Raw genomic sequence first — 14,529 nt, 5'->3', positions numbered from 1 at the left:
TAATTTGTCTTGTGTTTTGTTCTCCATGTGCTCTGTGTTTACTACCATGTGATTTGGTTTCTGTTTTGACATGTGCTTCTTTTCCAAGTGTTCTTGTCGCTCCCCCTCACATGTCACTGTCTGTCACTGTTAGTTTCCATCCGTTTCTTGTGTGGCTCACCTGTTTCTTGTGTGGCTCACGTGTTTCGCGTTGTGTTTCTCGGTGGGTGTAATTGGTCCGTGTATTGGTACTCTGTGGTTTTCTTGGTTCTTTTGTCAGTTTGTATCTCACCATGTCCTGATCGTATCCGTTTTTGGTAGACCCTGGTGACCGCTGTGCCTTATTGCTTGCCTAATTGCTTTTTTTCCCTTCTCCTTTCTGTGTTTTTGTTCCCTGCCCCAACCCACTGGTTGTGTTTTGCCTGGTTGTGTTTTCATTTTGTCAGTAAAGCTGCATTTTCCTGTTACCCCCCTACCTTTCGTGTCGTGCTCATGAGTTCTCACCCACCTAACCAGATATCTAATGTTTGTTGATCTGGGGTTCTCACCCACCTAACCTGACATCTAATGTTTATTGCTCTGGGGTTCTCACCCACCTAACCTGACATCTAGTGTTTATTGAGGTTCCATGCCTGGAAACCTTTTGTATTTCCTGTGTCCATGTTAGGTGTGTACCAGGAAGAATGTGTGTGTGTGTGTCTGATTGTTTCTTTTTTCTGCGGGCATAAACATACGTTAGGCCATAAATACGTAAATGAGAATGTGAAGTGAGAAACCAGTCACTCCTTGTTCGCCTTGGGGTTGTGACGTCTTTCTCTAACACTCTAACACACTGGTCTCTATTTATAATGCTCTAGTGTTTTCACTCTCACACACTAGTCTCTATTTATAATGCTCTAGTGTTTTTCTAGTAATTCAAGCAACCTCAACCAACTGCTTGTTTTATCATGTTGGTATATGACCAGCATAAATGATTAAAAATCAAAGCAAATTGAGTTACATTATCACGATCTATTCAGCCCAGAATATTAGCGCCTTCCTCCTTTGAGATAGTATGTCATCCATCACATCAGTAATCAAAGAAGGCTTTGGTCTGTGCTTTGACTTTGCATTGCAGAACAGAGAATATCAGCGCTAAAATGATGACCGCTGACTGTCCTTCGTTGTTTTAATATTTCATTCCTGTTCGTCTTGGCTTATGCGTCTCTAGGGACCGCTTACGATCTCATATCTTTCTACTCCTGACCCCACAGTGACGTCTGAGGCTGGGAAGTGAGCGTCGGCCTGGCTGAACCAGCGGAAACCATGTCGGTCAGCTGGGCAGAAGGTGGAGCCGTGCCGTACTCCAACTCCTCCGTCCTTTCCAGTAACTCCACTGAGGGGGGAGAGCTGACCGGTGCAGGCAAAGACGACTCGGACCTTGGCAATTTCTACCGGCCCTTCTCAGTGTTCAGTGTGCTGGCCCTCACCCTGCTGGCTATGCTGGTGGTGGCCACATTTGTGTGGAACCTCCTTGTGCTGGTGACCATACTGCGCGTGCGGACATTCCACCGCGTGCCCCATAACCTGGTGGCCTCCATGGCCATCTCAGATGTGATGGTGGCCGGCCTGGTGATGCCTCTGAGCCTGGTGCACGAGCTGAACGGGCGCCGCTGGAAGCTGGGGCGCATCCTGTGCCAGGCGTGGATCTCCTTTGACGTGCTCTGCTGCACGGCCAGCATCTGGAATGTGACCGCCATCGCGCTGGACCGCTACTGGTCGATCACGCGCCACCTGGAGTACACGCTCAAGACACGCAAGCGCATCTCCAACGTCATGATTGCACTTACCTGGATCCTGTCGTCTGTCATCTCCCTCTCACCGCTTTTCGGCTGGGGGGAGACCTACTCGGAAGAGGCCCTGGAGTGCCAGGTGAGCCAGGACCCATCCTACACCATCTTTTCCACCTTTGGCGCCTTCTACCTGCCACTCTGCGTGGTGCTCTTCGTCTACTGGAAGATCTACAAGGCCGCCAAGTTCCGCATCGGCTCGCGCAAGACCAACACCATCACGCCCATGGCCGAGGTCGTAGAGGTGATTTCTTTTTAGGGTTTCGGGGGGTGGTTGAAGTGTATGGGTGATCATGAAGCTGAAATTCTGTGAAACATAGGCAGAAATAATGAACATAACTTACAAGAAGTAGTTGTCTCAAACTCCTTAATCTCAAGATTGTTGCTATACATGTAGTCTGTTCAGACTAAGGTTTAGAGAACCGACTGCCCATAGTTATTAATATTAATTGTAGGCCTACTGCAATATTAGTGCCTACCTGGTCTCTAAATCCCTCTGGTTTCAATTAATGAATTAATATGATTATGCCAAATCTCCAAATCTCCTGTGTTTTTAATGTACATACATATGTATATATGGGCTTTTTGAGATTGAGCATAATTTGCCCCACTGACAGAAATGAATGGTCAAACATAAATTATATTGCTTCATCTGAAAGAGACTCTCCACATGCACACACACAGACACACACACACACACACACAGCAGCTGAGTGCAATGTCAGGACCATTTCTCTTTTGTCGATTTCAATCTGTTCCCTGTGTCCCGGTAATTAATTCATTTCTCAGACCTACAGCTTTCATAACGAGGCAGGGAGCCTCAAGGGGCATAGTGTGAGACTGTTGCTGTTCATGTGGATGTACCATTGTATTGGAGAGAGAAGCTTGGCTGAGCGTATGTGTTTTTTTGTGATAATGTCTATTACAAGAATAGCTGTAAAAGGTCACAATGTACCCCAACATCTTGGGGTGTTTTTTGTCTCAGAATGAAAATTTGACAGACAAGTACATTCTGTGGTTAGTTCCCTTATTTTACCACTGAGAACAATAGCTATAGTGCGGAATTTCCTGTCCCCTAAAGATTGTGAGAAGGGTGTCCATGCTTTTGTATCTTCTAGACCGGACTATTGTAATGCAATATTTCCAGGTATTAGCCAGGCCTCACTTAAACTACAAGTTTTCAAGAATGTTTTAAAACACATTTTTAGAAACCATGACCAACTAATTGACCAATGACCAGTGATTGACCAATGACTAGTGATTGATATTCTGTTCCATTACTTTTTTTGTGCGGCACCAACAAGAACACCTTACATGGAAGACTACGGACTTTAGGTGGCGTAAACAATTGCAGAATGTTTTGCATCCTTTTAAGGAGAGAACACATTTCTTTCTTGCTTGCTTTCATTCTGCTTGTGCACCCACGTGTGTGTGTGAATGTGTGTGTGTGCATATTCCTGTCCTCCGTCACTCTATTCTTGTGGATTGGATAATCAACACTAATATATTCACACACACCATTAAGGCCTCGGTCATCTCAACTGATCACCCCCCACCCGCCCATTCTTCCTCTCTTAACAATTCTCTCTTCCATTCTTTCTCTATTCCAGCCAGTCGCTCCACTACTACCAATCACTACCTCTTTGTCAGCCTCTTTTTTTTTGGTACCTACTTTCCACATTTCTCGCTGTCCACTCTAATTGACCCATTAAGACCATGTGCAACATTTGCGTGCTTCTCCCTGTAGAGCCGGATGCGGCGTGAGCGTGTTTTAGACAATGTCGTCGTTTTCAAGTCCCATGGCCGAGGCTCTTAGTGCACCACAAAAAAAATGTTTCTAAATTGTGCTTCAGCAGTGGCAATAGCTGTCGACTGAGCGAGGGGAGTGACATTGATGAAGTGTACAGCAGTAACCTTGAGGATGAGAACAACAATGAATTAGAAAATTCTATTTCAGACCCAGATTATTATGTGACTGCTGACCTGCTAGCCACGACTCAGTGGATAAGAGACATGTGAGAGAGATGTTTGAGGAGGAGGAGGAGGCGGCGAGTTGGTCAGATTCTAAGATGACTGGCCACACCATAAGAGCGAGTATTGCTGCAAGCCAAGCAAGACTGACCTGCCTGATGATTCAATGCCATTACAGGTGTTTTCCAAAATGTTCACAGAGGAACTGTGGTTGCAAATTCATATGCGGAACAAAGCAAGAGTGAAACTCAGTCTAGCAGTAATTGTGCACCTGAAACACCTGGACACCTGAACACATTCCATGGGCATTCTTCAGCTGCCAGGGAAAAGACAAAGCCATGTCAAGGAACAGATTTGCAATGGAGGTATATAATAATGATAATAACAACAAATTATGAAAAGTAAAAATGTGTCATATATGCTTTCCTCCAAAATATTTGACCTGTGTGACTACCCATGTGCATTTTCAGGTATCTCCACCAACTAGATACCAGGCTCATGACATGGTCCGCTCTGACAAGCTGTGGAAAAAGCCATGTCATGGCAAATCTGATGGTTTCTCCCCTACCTCACCAGTCGATTTCAGTCTCTCTATGGGGTGAACGGCTGTGTGACAATAGATGACAGCTTGGTGAAATTTAAGGGGAAACTCGCCTTCTGTCAATACCACCCCCTCATATGTCACAAACTTCAAAGTCTGCACAGGGCGAGAGGGGACAAAGCAGAAGGGTCTTGCTCATCATTGATCTAGCCAGAGCCTAGTATGGGTCTAATCTGACCATCTTGGACAACTTCTACTTAGGGGTGGAACTTTTCCAAGACATGATGGCCTAGATGCCTGCAGCACTGTTCGTGCTGACAGGAAGGGACTCCCAAAAAAAGAAAAATGCTGAGCAAGCAAGGTTCGTTGGGCAAACATGAATTCAAAGTGGCTCAAAAGGACGACCTCACTTTCTGTGTTTGGCAGGACACCAAGGCTGTCATGGGGCTGTCTAATTAGCATGATCCCACAAAGGCCCAGTGAAGAGAAGGAATCAAGAGTGCGACCAAACCAAGGTTGTAGTGCCAGCTTGCCTCTCCGACTACCAAAAACACATGAAAGGTGTGGATGTGCTGGAGCAGATGGTTGGATATTATCAGTTCAAGCATCACTCAAAGAAATGGTGGACGAGGCTCTTCTTTCTACTGGCTGTCGGATGCTACAATGCATACATTGTTGCAAGGTGTGCTGGAGGGAATACATTCACCGCCGAGTACAAGAGTGGCTACAAAGAATGGCTGGAGGAGCTGACACAGGAACTTGTTACAAAGGAGTGCTCCTCAACCAACAGTACTTGAGGGAGCCACATCTGAGCATGACTGAGAAATACTCTCTCAGAAGAGAAGGATCTGCATGGAGAGTGCGCTGTCAAGAAGTGGCACTGATGTTCATGTCACTGCTACCATCTATGGCAATGAGGCTGTACACATCGAGTGCTTTGGCAGGCACATCCGTCGACATTTTCAGTTAAAGTAGATTATGACTTGGTGATGACTTTTTATTACGGTGTTGTTTTTTACATTGCCACTTTTTAAAGGATAATGAACTTAAGGCCAATGGCAATCAGTTCCAGTTAAAGCCAAATGTTTTTAAGCTCTCAAATGGTTTTTATTTCATGTTTTTATTTCAACGTTCTGTCAAGCTTTTGTTTTCAAACAATACCTCAGGTTTTAGAATCCTGTTTTAAAGGGTGCCTCATAATGGGTTAAGAGAAAAATAAACCTGGCTGAATAGGCTTGGCGATCTCTAAGGAACGGGTTCTGCAATTACTATTGAGGCTATTTCAAGCAACAGGGAGAGAAACACCTTGTTAATTCATCTGATGTCTTACCTTGTTCTGCACTGACAGTAACAAAAGTGTTACCTTCTGTAGATAGATGCAGCACATGTCTCAGAGCGTTAATTCAGTCATTAAATCCAATTATAGACAAGGCCAGGAGGAGCATGAACACAGGGAATGTGATGAGGCTGTCATTCCCATCCCCTCAACAACCGCATTCACAAACAGAGAAAAAAAAAAACATTTTTTATATAGATAAACTGACTTCATCTTTAATAGATGAAATCACTTAATGTTTGCATATGTTAGGCAACAATCACATTTTGCCTCCCTATTTTAAATTTCCAAAAATTTCAATTAATTTGATCTGTATTTCAAACATGTCATGGTTTTATGTGAGTCATACAAAATGGTAACCACTGATCAGTAGCAAAGGATCTTTACCATTGCTTTGATTTTTTTTCCCGAATTTCTCAGGTTATTTAATTTGGTGGTTAGCAAATATTACTGATCATTTTAAATGTTTGATCTTCATAACCTAAGACGGCGGGTTTTCATATACAACATTATATTGTCCAAAGTGAACACAGAATCGGAAAATTGACAAGTAGGATTTCCTATTTTCACTGTGACTCACAATATAATGATTGGAACTTAATTTAGAAACTTCACAATCAATGTAAAAACCCAAAGCTACTGGCTACTAGCAAATATACTGTTTCACACCTGCAGCAAAGGAAGTTATATGCCATATCTCTTGTTCCAATACTAGCAAGTTAAATGGGTCACTCAAGACGAGGTGAATTTCTCTGTGAGGCAGATGTACTAACATGTTAACGCCGGTTTTAGGCGTGATTTCGTCACATCGTGCGCCTAAAAACATGGAATGATTCCAGGGCTCTCAAGTGTCACGCATTGAGCGTGACAGTCACTCATTTCGGTCTTTAGTCACGCACTCCCGCCACACATCGTATTTCTCACGCTGAAAATAAACTTTAGGCTATTTAATGTGCCGCAGCGCGCAAACATGACCTGGCCGCTCTGCCCTCACCATGGAGGAATCAAGCACAAGTCTCCCCGAATCTCCTGGAGTTCTGCCGTGAGGTGCCACTTATCAACCAATCAAAAAAAAAAACGGGCTACACAATAGCCAATCAGAAAAAAAACGTATCTTTTGTATCTGTTGTATCTGGGTAAGATTTAATCCGGCAACCAATGAAAATAAAGCATCCTGGAATTGCGCGCGATTGATTTTCCGAAAGTTTCGTTCACCTGAGGAAACCACTGGAGCTCCGAGCATCAGTCTTCTACAAAGAGTAAGTCGTCTCCTGTTTTAATGTTACAACAAATTCACAATGGTTTGACACAAGCAATGACAACTTGACTGGAGTTAGAGAATATTTCCCAGATAATTAGCATCAGTTTTTAATGAGTGTTTGTAGCCAACACAGTTTTAGGCAGCCTGCCTTTTCACTATAGCTTTGACTCCGAACTTCGTTAATAGGCTATAATACATTCGAGTAGGCCTATTAAAAATATATATAGCCTATAATTCGAACGAATATTAGGCAGCCCTTAATATTCAATGATGTTATGGGCATTATTTTTTCTAAATGTGTTTGCTTGAACATTCTATTCAGATTCCGAGGCTTCTTCAAGCCTGGTAAAGTTTTGAATCGCGAGCTCATTAGGCATACTAGCATGTTATAAATATCCTGGCCATGGATGCATTAATCATTGCATCTGTCTTTCAAAGATGTCAGGTAAAAAACAAATGAGCATCCTGTCCTTTGCCCAAAGAGGAAAGCCCCCTAAAAAGGCCAGATTAGGCCCAGAGAAGGTCGTAAACACATTAGAGGAGGAGATGGTGGAAGAGGAAGAGACAGTGCAGGTGGAGGAGGAAGAGACAGTGCAGGTGGAGGAGGAGGAGACAGTGCAGGTGGAAGAGGAGGAGACGGTGGAAGAGATGGTGGAAGAAACAGTGGAGGAGATGGCTAGAACAAAAGGGAGAAAAGTCCCAGGAGTAGCCACCTACAAGACCTCTTTTAATATGTGAATGGACCACTAAATGGCCATTTATTACTGTAGGAAGCACCAGCTCATATTACTGGTGCTCTATCTGCCGCCAAGAGAACTCCTGTGCCCATCCAGGTGTGCGGGATGTGACAAGGCACATAGGCAGTAAGGGGCATCAGGCCAAACAGCAGGCACTGAAGTCAACCAACACAGTCAAAAACTTTTACTTGCCAGTGACTGCAGAGATGAGTGTGCAAGAGGTCAAGGTACATTTAAATGCATAAGGTTGACTACAATGTTAATGAATACCATTTTTCCTAATTAATACATCCAATTCTATGACTATGGCATATATAATGGGAACCAACACCAAAAATGATAAAAGAGTCCAAAAAGGCAACAAACACCTACAATAAACAACACAAGTCATAATTATCTCTCTCTCTCTCTCCCAAATTGAATAAATACTTTGTAATTGGTTGAACAGTTTGTCTTTGAACACAAGCATATCTGAGAGGCGAAGAGACGTATGTATATCTTTGGGCCCGGCTACGGGCCCCAACACCCCACGGGCCCAGCCGCACCTGCTCCACCTCCTATAGTTACTCCCCTGCATGTGTCAAATCTTTTCTGTAAGTCTGAGCATTAACAACAACAAAACACTAATAATAATAATATGGGGGGGGGGCTAGTCTGTGGGCATACGGCAGGGGCGGGGCAGGCAGAATGGGGGCGGGCCAGGGGCGTGGTCAGGGGGGGGATATGTCACTCTTGCCTGTCTTCAAAACTTGAGAGCCCTGTGGAATGGTACGTACAAACAGACCACACATAGCTAAAACCACAAGGTCAGGATTTGGAGGATTAGCTTCAGCCAGTTAACATTAAATTGAACGTCGACATCTTTAGAAATGTCGGACCATGGGCTCCCTTTCAGCACAATTTCTACGAAAAGCAAATTAGGCCCCGCATAACATATGACAACGGGCACCAAACAATACTGTGTACTCTATGAAGATTGGCGGATGTTGAAAACTACCCGTGCAGTCACAAAGGCATTTGGGAACGCCTATAGTCTTGAAGCGTGGCAAGTCTATATCCGTGGTTTGCTGGCAGGTCACATTTTGCAGGACTAAAAACTCAAAAAAATCTGTAACCTCATTAAAGTATAAGGCGTTTTGTTTGCCCAATGTGTAAGGTTTTCAGCGGGTTATCCATCTGATGGCAAGGTAATTAAATCATGCAACCTCAAAAGAAAACAACTTACTAATAGAAGCGCACACCCACATGCAGCTGAATTATAGTGCAATTAACAGCGGAGCATGACGGCACTGGCGCCATTATAGGACACAATTTCTACCGCATTCCGCCTGCTACTGGCGCGCAGAATGACAAGTTGTGCTCTTCTGGTTTATATATATATGCATTCGTGGGAGGATTGTGGGAAAAGTGGGAGTTTGGGGCAAAATAATGTGAGGAGAAGCGCAATTAGTGGCTGATGACGTATCCCATTGTATGCATTAGAGCAGCGGTGAACATTTTTCGCCTTTTAAAAGCAGGTGTACTCCAGATTGCTAGTAAGACACACAAATAGGAGACACTTCCAGAAACAGTGGAGTCAGTGTTTTAAGCACCAGTTTGGCTTATTTGTACCATGTAAAAGCAACCTTTACTTTTGTTAGCCATCGCTTTTTCACTTCATCTACTTACCTACATGTAGATGCCTGCTCCACATTTGAATGTTGTTTGTTGTTTGTTATAGCTGCACACAAAAAAAAGCTGCACATTTTTTTTGGAGTGGTGAAGAATGACTGCCCTGTAGCCTATTATCATCTGATTGATGCCACCTTATTAACATGTATGTCAATTTCCTGATCACTAAACGATAGATTCCTTTAAAGTTTGTTGGGCGGTTCCATGAAGTTAATTGTGCCAGTGATTGAATGATACCGTTCAGTTGCGTGCGTTGGAAATTGTGGTTAGAGTGTGGTCACATGCGTTTAGTACATTCAAGGCCAAACTTTCTGAGGACTGGCTAAGTCTCTGTTATGTTGCGCTATGTGAGGGAATGTGCTTTGTCATGGCACATTGTGTGCTGCTTTGTATGAACTATTCTGTAATTAGTGTTATTTCTGTGAGTGTAGTGCTCAAGGACACTGAAGAAAAGAAAAATGTCCATATACTTTTGAGTCATGACTGATTGTCTTGACAAGCAGGCCAATCATCACAACAAAGGCAGGTTTGAGTCAAAGAACTTCTACTTGTTCATCACTCAACTTTGAGGAAGAAGAGATTGTCAGGGAGCTCTCCGCCTGACCTGAATCTTTTTCAAAAAATCAATTCCAAACCGACTTTTGGCAAACCTTAGCTGGCAAAACTACACAATCTTTGGTGACTTGACTTGTCCTTCATTTATAAACAATAAACTCCTGCAAACTGCATCTTTGGTTTATGCTGTCTTTCTCTCTCTCTCTCTCTCTCTCTCTCAAACTTGGATAGCAAAAGCGTTTGCTCAGTGATGGGAAGAGAAAACAAGCGGACTCCAAGAAAACAAAAGTCTCCACCGCTTGGCCTTTTAGCCTCTCACCCACTCTATCCACACAGAATCCATTTGTCGTTTATCACTCTGCACAGTAAAATCTCCTTGAACTCGCTGTTCTTTGGCTGAATGAACACTAACTCAACAACAACACTCCAGACTCCAGTCTGAAGGACGTGCTGTGTCAATGAAGAAACAGGACTTCCACTGCAGTGTGAAGCCATTGTTGTTAGTGTAGCCCTCTTATAAGCAAGTGGCTCACAGAAAGCTTCAGCTCTGGCTCATTTCATATCAAATTGGATGGCAGTAATCCCATTATCTCGCTGTGAGATAGTGCCAGCGATGGGGAGATGACTTCATTTTGAAGTCAAGGAGCCAGGAGGTTTTGAATTATTTTTGGCTGGTTTCAGTCACTCTAAGGCTCGAGTCTGAATCAATTCAATTCAATTCAATTCAACTTTATTTCGCCATGTATACAGATACTAGGAATTGTTTTTGGTTTTCTCCATGCAGGCTATAGTATCACAAATAGAACAACAAGACAACACAGAACAACAATACAAGGACAGATAGTACCAGACAGTATGAGCAAAATAATAAATAAGAATGGAGGTAGTGCAACAATAATAATGTTAAATAAAGTTAAATAAAGTGCGATAAAGTTCGTGTGTGAGAGCTATTTAGGAGGGCTATTGCTTGGGGGAAAAAACTGTTGAGGTGACGTGATGTTTTGGTCATGATGGCCCTGTATCGCTGTCCAGAGGGGAGACGGTTAAAGAGACTGTTAGCAGGATGTGAGGGGTCTGCCGTGATCTTCATTACTTTCCTGAGGGATCTGGAGCTGTGAAGGTCCTTGATGGAGGGAAGGGGGCAGCCGATGATGCGCTCTGCTGCCCGTACGACTCTTTGGAGCCTGGCCTTAGAGCGGGCAGAGGCAGAGTCATACCAGACCGAGTGAGAGGATGTAAGCACACTCTCAATGATAGCCCTGTAAAACTGCACCATGATGGGGGGGCTGACCTGTAGTCCTCTCAGCTGCCGGAGGAAGAACAGGCGCTGCTGACCTTTCTTCACTAATTGAGTGATGTTATTGTCCCATTTTAGTGTGTTGGTGATGGTTGTGCCTAGGAACTTGAAATGCTCTACTACAGTGACAGATGAGTTGTTGATGACAAGTGGAAGATGTGTCGGAACCTTTTTTCGGAAGTCCACAATCACCTCCACTGTCTTGTTGACGTTGAGCTCTAGGTTGCTGACTGCACACCAGGACTCTAGATGGCCGACCTCCCTCCGCTAGGCAGACTCGTTGTTGTTGCTGATGAGACCTATCATGGTTTTGTCGTCTGCATACTTGCACGTGTACCTCTTGGCTTTTCTCGCCGCATCTGTGAGTAGTCAAACGAAAATTTCAGCTGCTTCTCGCTCTCTCCCGGAGCATCAAATGATCCAGTTTAACTGGCCTTGACTGATTTGGAGCAAGAGTTTCCGCTGTCGCTCATCAAATCCCTCACTCACCTGCTATCACTCTCTGTGTCTCTCTTACTCTCTCTCTCTCTCTCTCCATCTGTCACTTTCCCCCTCTTTCTTTCTGTCATTCTGCCACTCATTCCCTTGTCAGAAATGTCTCGTTTATCTTCTCCTTCCTCTCTCTTCCTGCGCACGCAATGCAGGCTTCAGTTCCCCTGGCTACCTTCGAGCGACTCAGACAGCAGATGGTGAAGCCACCATAGGATGGTGTCTGCACCATCTCTGACCTATTGTCATTGTAAAAGGTCAGGCTGCACCTGTAAAATGGGACAAGCAGACACAGGGACAAAGACTTTATAATGCAGCTGTGTAAAAGCTGGTTTTGTTGAGTGTTTAGGAAAGGGCAGCCATTGTTAATTGGTTACTGCTCCGTCAGAATGAATTAGACTCTGACTCAAATAGTGTGTGTTCAACACGCACTGGCAGTTGGCAGAATGGGCAGAATTTAGCAGAGGTGGGTGTAACACCCATTGAGAATTGAATAAAGACAAGAATGACAGTTGAATTATAGCAGCAATGCCAAAACAGATGGAAATATTTCTGTGTGGGAGTCAAATTGAGCCATTTCAGATTTTTCCATGCTGACAACATGCGCTGACTCTATTGAAATGATAAAGCCTCTCTTTCCTCTTCTCTCCTCTCTTCTTCTCTCCTCTCCTCTCCTCTCTTTCCTCTTTCCTCTTCTATCCTCTCTTCTCTTCTCTTCTCCCCTACCCTCAGGTGAAGGAGGCAGAGCGACAGCCGCAGATGGCCTTCACGGCACGCCATGCCACCGTAACCTTCCAGGCGGACGGCGAGACGTGGCGCGAGCAGAAGGAGCGTCGGGCGGCCCTCATGGTGGGCATCCTCATTGGCGTGTTCGTGCTCTGCTGGATCCCCTTCTTCCTGACGGAGCTGATCATCCCGCTGTGCTCGTGCGACATCCCGCCCATCTGGAAGAGCGTCTTCCTCTGGCTCGGCTACTCCAATTCCTTCTTCAACCCGCTCATCTACACCGCCTTCAACAAGAACTACAACAACGCCTTCCGCAACCTGTTCTCCAGGCAGCGCTGAAGGAGGCCCCGAGGCAGGGTACAGGGGCAGAGATAGAGGGAACGGAAGGGAGAGAAAGAGAGGGAGAGAGAGAGAGGAGAGAGCAGTGGAGAGAGGGAGAAAGAGGTAAAAAGAAAGAAAGAGAGAGAGAGAGAGAGAGAGAGAGAGAGAGCGAGCGAGGTGGAGAGAGGTAGGGAAGAAGAAAAATGGAGGGAGGGAGACGGAGGAAAATGAGAAAGACACAATAGAGACATGAGGAAAAAGTGAAAGAGACAGCGAGAAGAGAAGACGGGAGATAGAGTGGGGGGTGGGAGATGAGGAGAGGCAAAGGAGGGAGAGGAGATGGAGAGAGTGTAAGAAGAGAAAAGGGAAGGGAAAGGAGACAGGAAATGGGAAAGAAGGACTGGAAGAGTAACTGTGGGAGAGCTAGAGGGGGTATGACTGTGAGAATTGGGGGAGGGAGAAGACAGAAGAATGGACAGGTTGGAAATGAAAAGAAGAGAGTCAAAGAAATAGATACAGACTATCTGCACTAGTTTATGAGATGCAGTCAGCAAGGGAAATAATAGGCTGTATGAGCACCATGGGAAAAAATCTGATGGAATGATAAAGGGGAAGAGAAAAACTGGAAGGCAAACACTGAAATGGCACTGCTATTGATGTTGAACAAATGAAAAATACATAAGATGCTGCTGGGAACATGAGCATATATTACTTATTTAAGCAGGAGTTCAGTGTGATGTATGCAGAGCAACACAGAGCCCTGACACACAGTTGAGATTCACCTTAGGATGGACCTTTGCCTTTGGGTGGACATCATTAGGAGTGTGTAAATATTTGCAAAAAAATCTGCAGCCACATTGCTTGTGGACAGAAATAGGCAAGACTACAGTGCCTGCTATGAATGTACAGAACTAAGCTTTTCTAGACATTTCAAGACTCTAGACTTTTCAAGACTTCAAAATGTGAGAACACTGACTATGAAAAACAGTGATTTGAATTCAGTGGGATCATCTACCAATGGATCAACCTATGTAGAGTTGTGGCCTCATGTTTGGAGGGAACACAATTCAGTGGGACTAGTGTCTTTAGGAGAACCTAATCCTAAATGTAGACTGAAGCAGAGCTTTTGTTCATGGACCCTGAGTGACCAGTGTGACCAATAGAAGTCAATGTGCTTGGAGTAATTGTTAGTGTTGCTACGACACATCATTTTCCCAACTCTTCATGAGATATGTTCCTTAGTATCCATGTTGAAGAGGCGTTGCATGGAGAGCCACTAAGGCTGTGAGCTGGTATTTACAGACCAGGGCTCACCGGAACAGTTATTTCTACCGCCGGAGTGTGTCTGTGTGAAAGCTGTAATCAAAGTGAAAGTTCTGTAATAAAATTGGCCAGACCATGGCGCTTTTCCTTCTTCTTGAACCCATTAAGTGAAATCCCTGTGGTGCGGATGCTTATAGCTTTGGCCAGTCTTTACAGGGGTTGATTCTCACCCAACCCTGTTAATGCACTATACTTCACAAGACCACCATATTGCAGTCTTTTAAAGGGCCCCCAGTGGACACTGCCTGTGTAGTTAGTTGTTCTGGCCAGTGGTCTTCGTGTCCAGGATCCCTGAGTAAATACGATGAGGTTGGAAGTGAAAGCGGCTCCCACAATGACTGGTTTTTAGAGAGGGTCTGTAAGGGCCCGAAGATCCACTTCAACAGAACACTCATTTGAAAGATGACAGGTACCTTGTGTGCTTGTGTGTGTGTGTGTGTGTGTGTGCGTGTGCGTGTGCGTGTGCGTGTGCATGGGTGTGCGTGTGTGTGTG

General features: G+C 44.6%; 1 protein-coding gene across 1 annotated transcript; it reads left to right on the top strand.

The window, feature by feature from the left end:
* The first annotated feature begins 1,284 nt into the window (after positions 1 to 1,284).
* htr5ab (5-hydroxytryptamine (serotonin) receptor 5A, genome duplicate b) lies at positions 1,285 to 12,816 on the top strand. The gene is made up of 2 exons (XM_012815064.2): positions 1,285 to 2,052; positions 12,399 to 12,816. Exons 1-2 carry the CDS (start codon positions 1,285 to 1,287, stop codon positions 12,729 to 12,731), a joined length of 1,101 nt encoding a protein of 366 aa, XP_012670518.1. The 3' UTR covers positions 12,732 to 12,816.
* Positions 12,817 to 14,529: the final 1,713 nt, after the last annotated feature.

This window comes from Clupea harengus, chromosome 17 (genome assembly GCF_900700415.2).
Source record: "Clupea harengus chromosome 17, Ch_v2.0.2, whole genome shotgun sequence".
Classification (NCBI taxonomy): Eukaryota; Metazoa; Chordata; class Actinopteri; order Clupeiformes; family Clupeidae; genus Clupea; species Clupea harengus.
This window is presented reverse-complemented; position numbering and strand designations above follow the sequence as displayed.

Excerpts from the sequence above, each read along its gene's own strand:
- htr5ab (XM_012815064.2), top strand. The coding sequence starts at position 1,285 with ATGTCGGTCAGCTGGGCAGAAGGTGGAGCCGTGCCGTACTCCAACTCC. Across the intron at positions 2,053-12,398 it reads CCATGGCCGAGGTCGTAGAG|GTGAAGGAGGCAGAGCGACA; the intron begins GTGATTTCTTTT and ends CCCTACCCTCAG.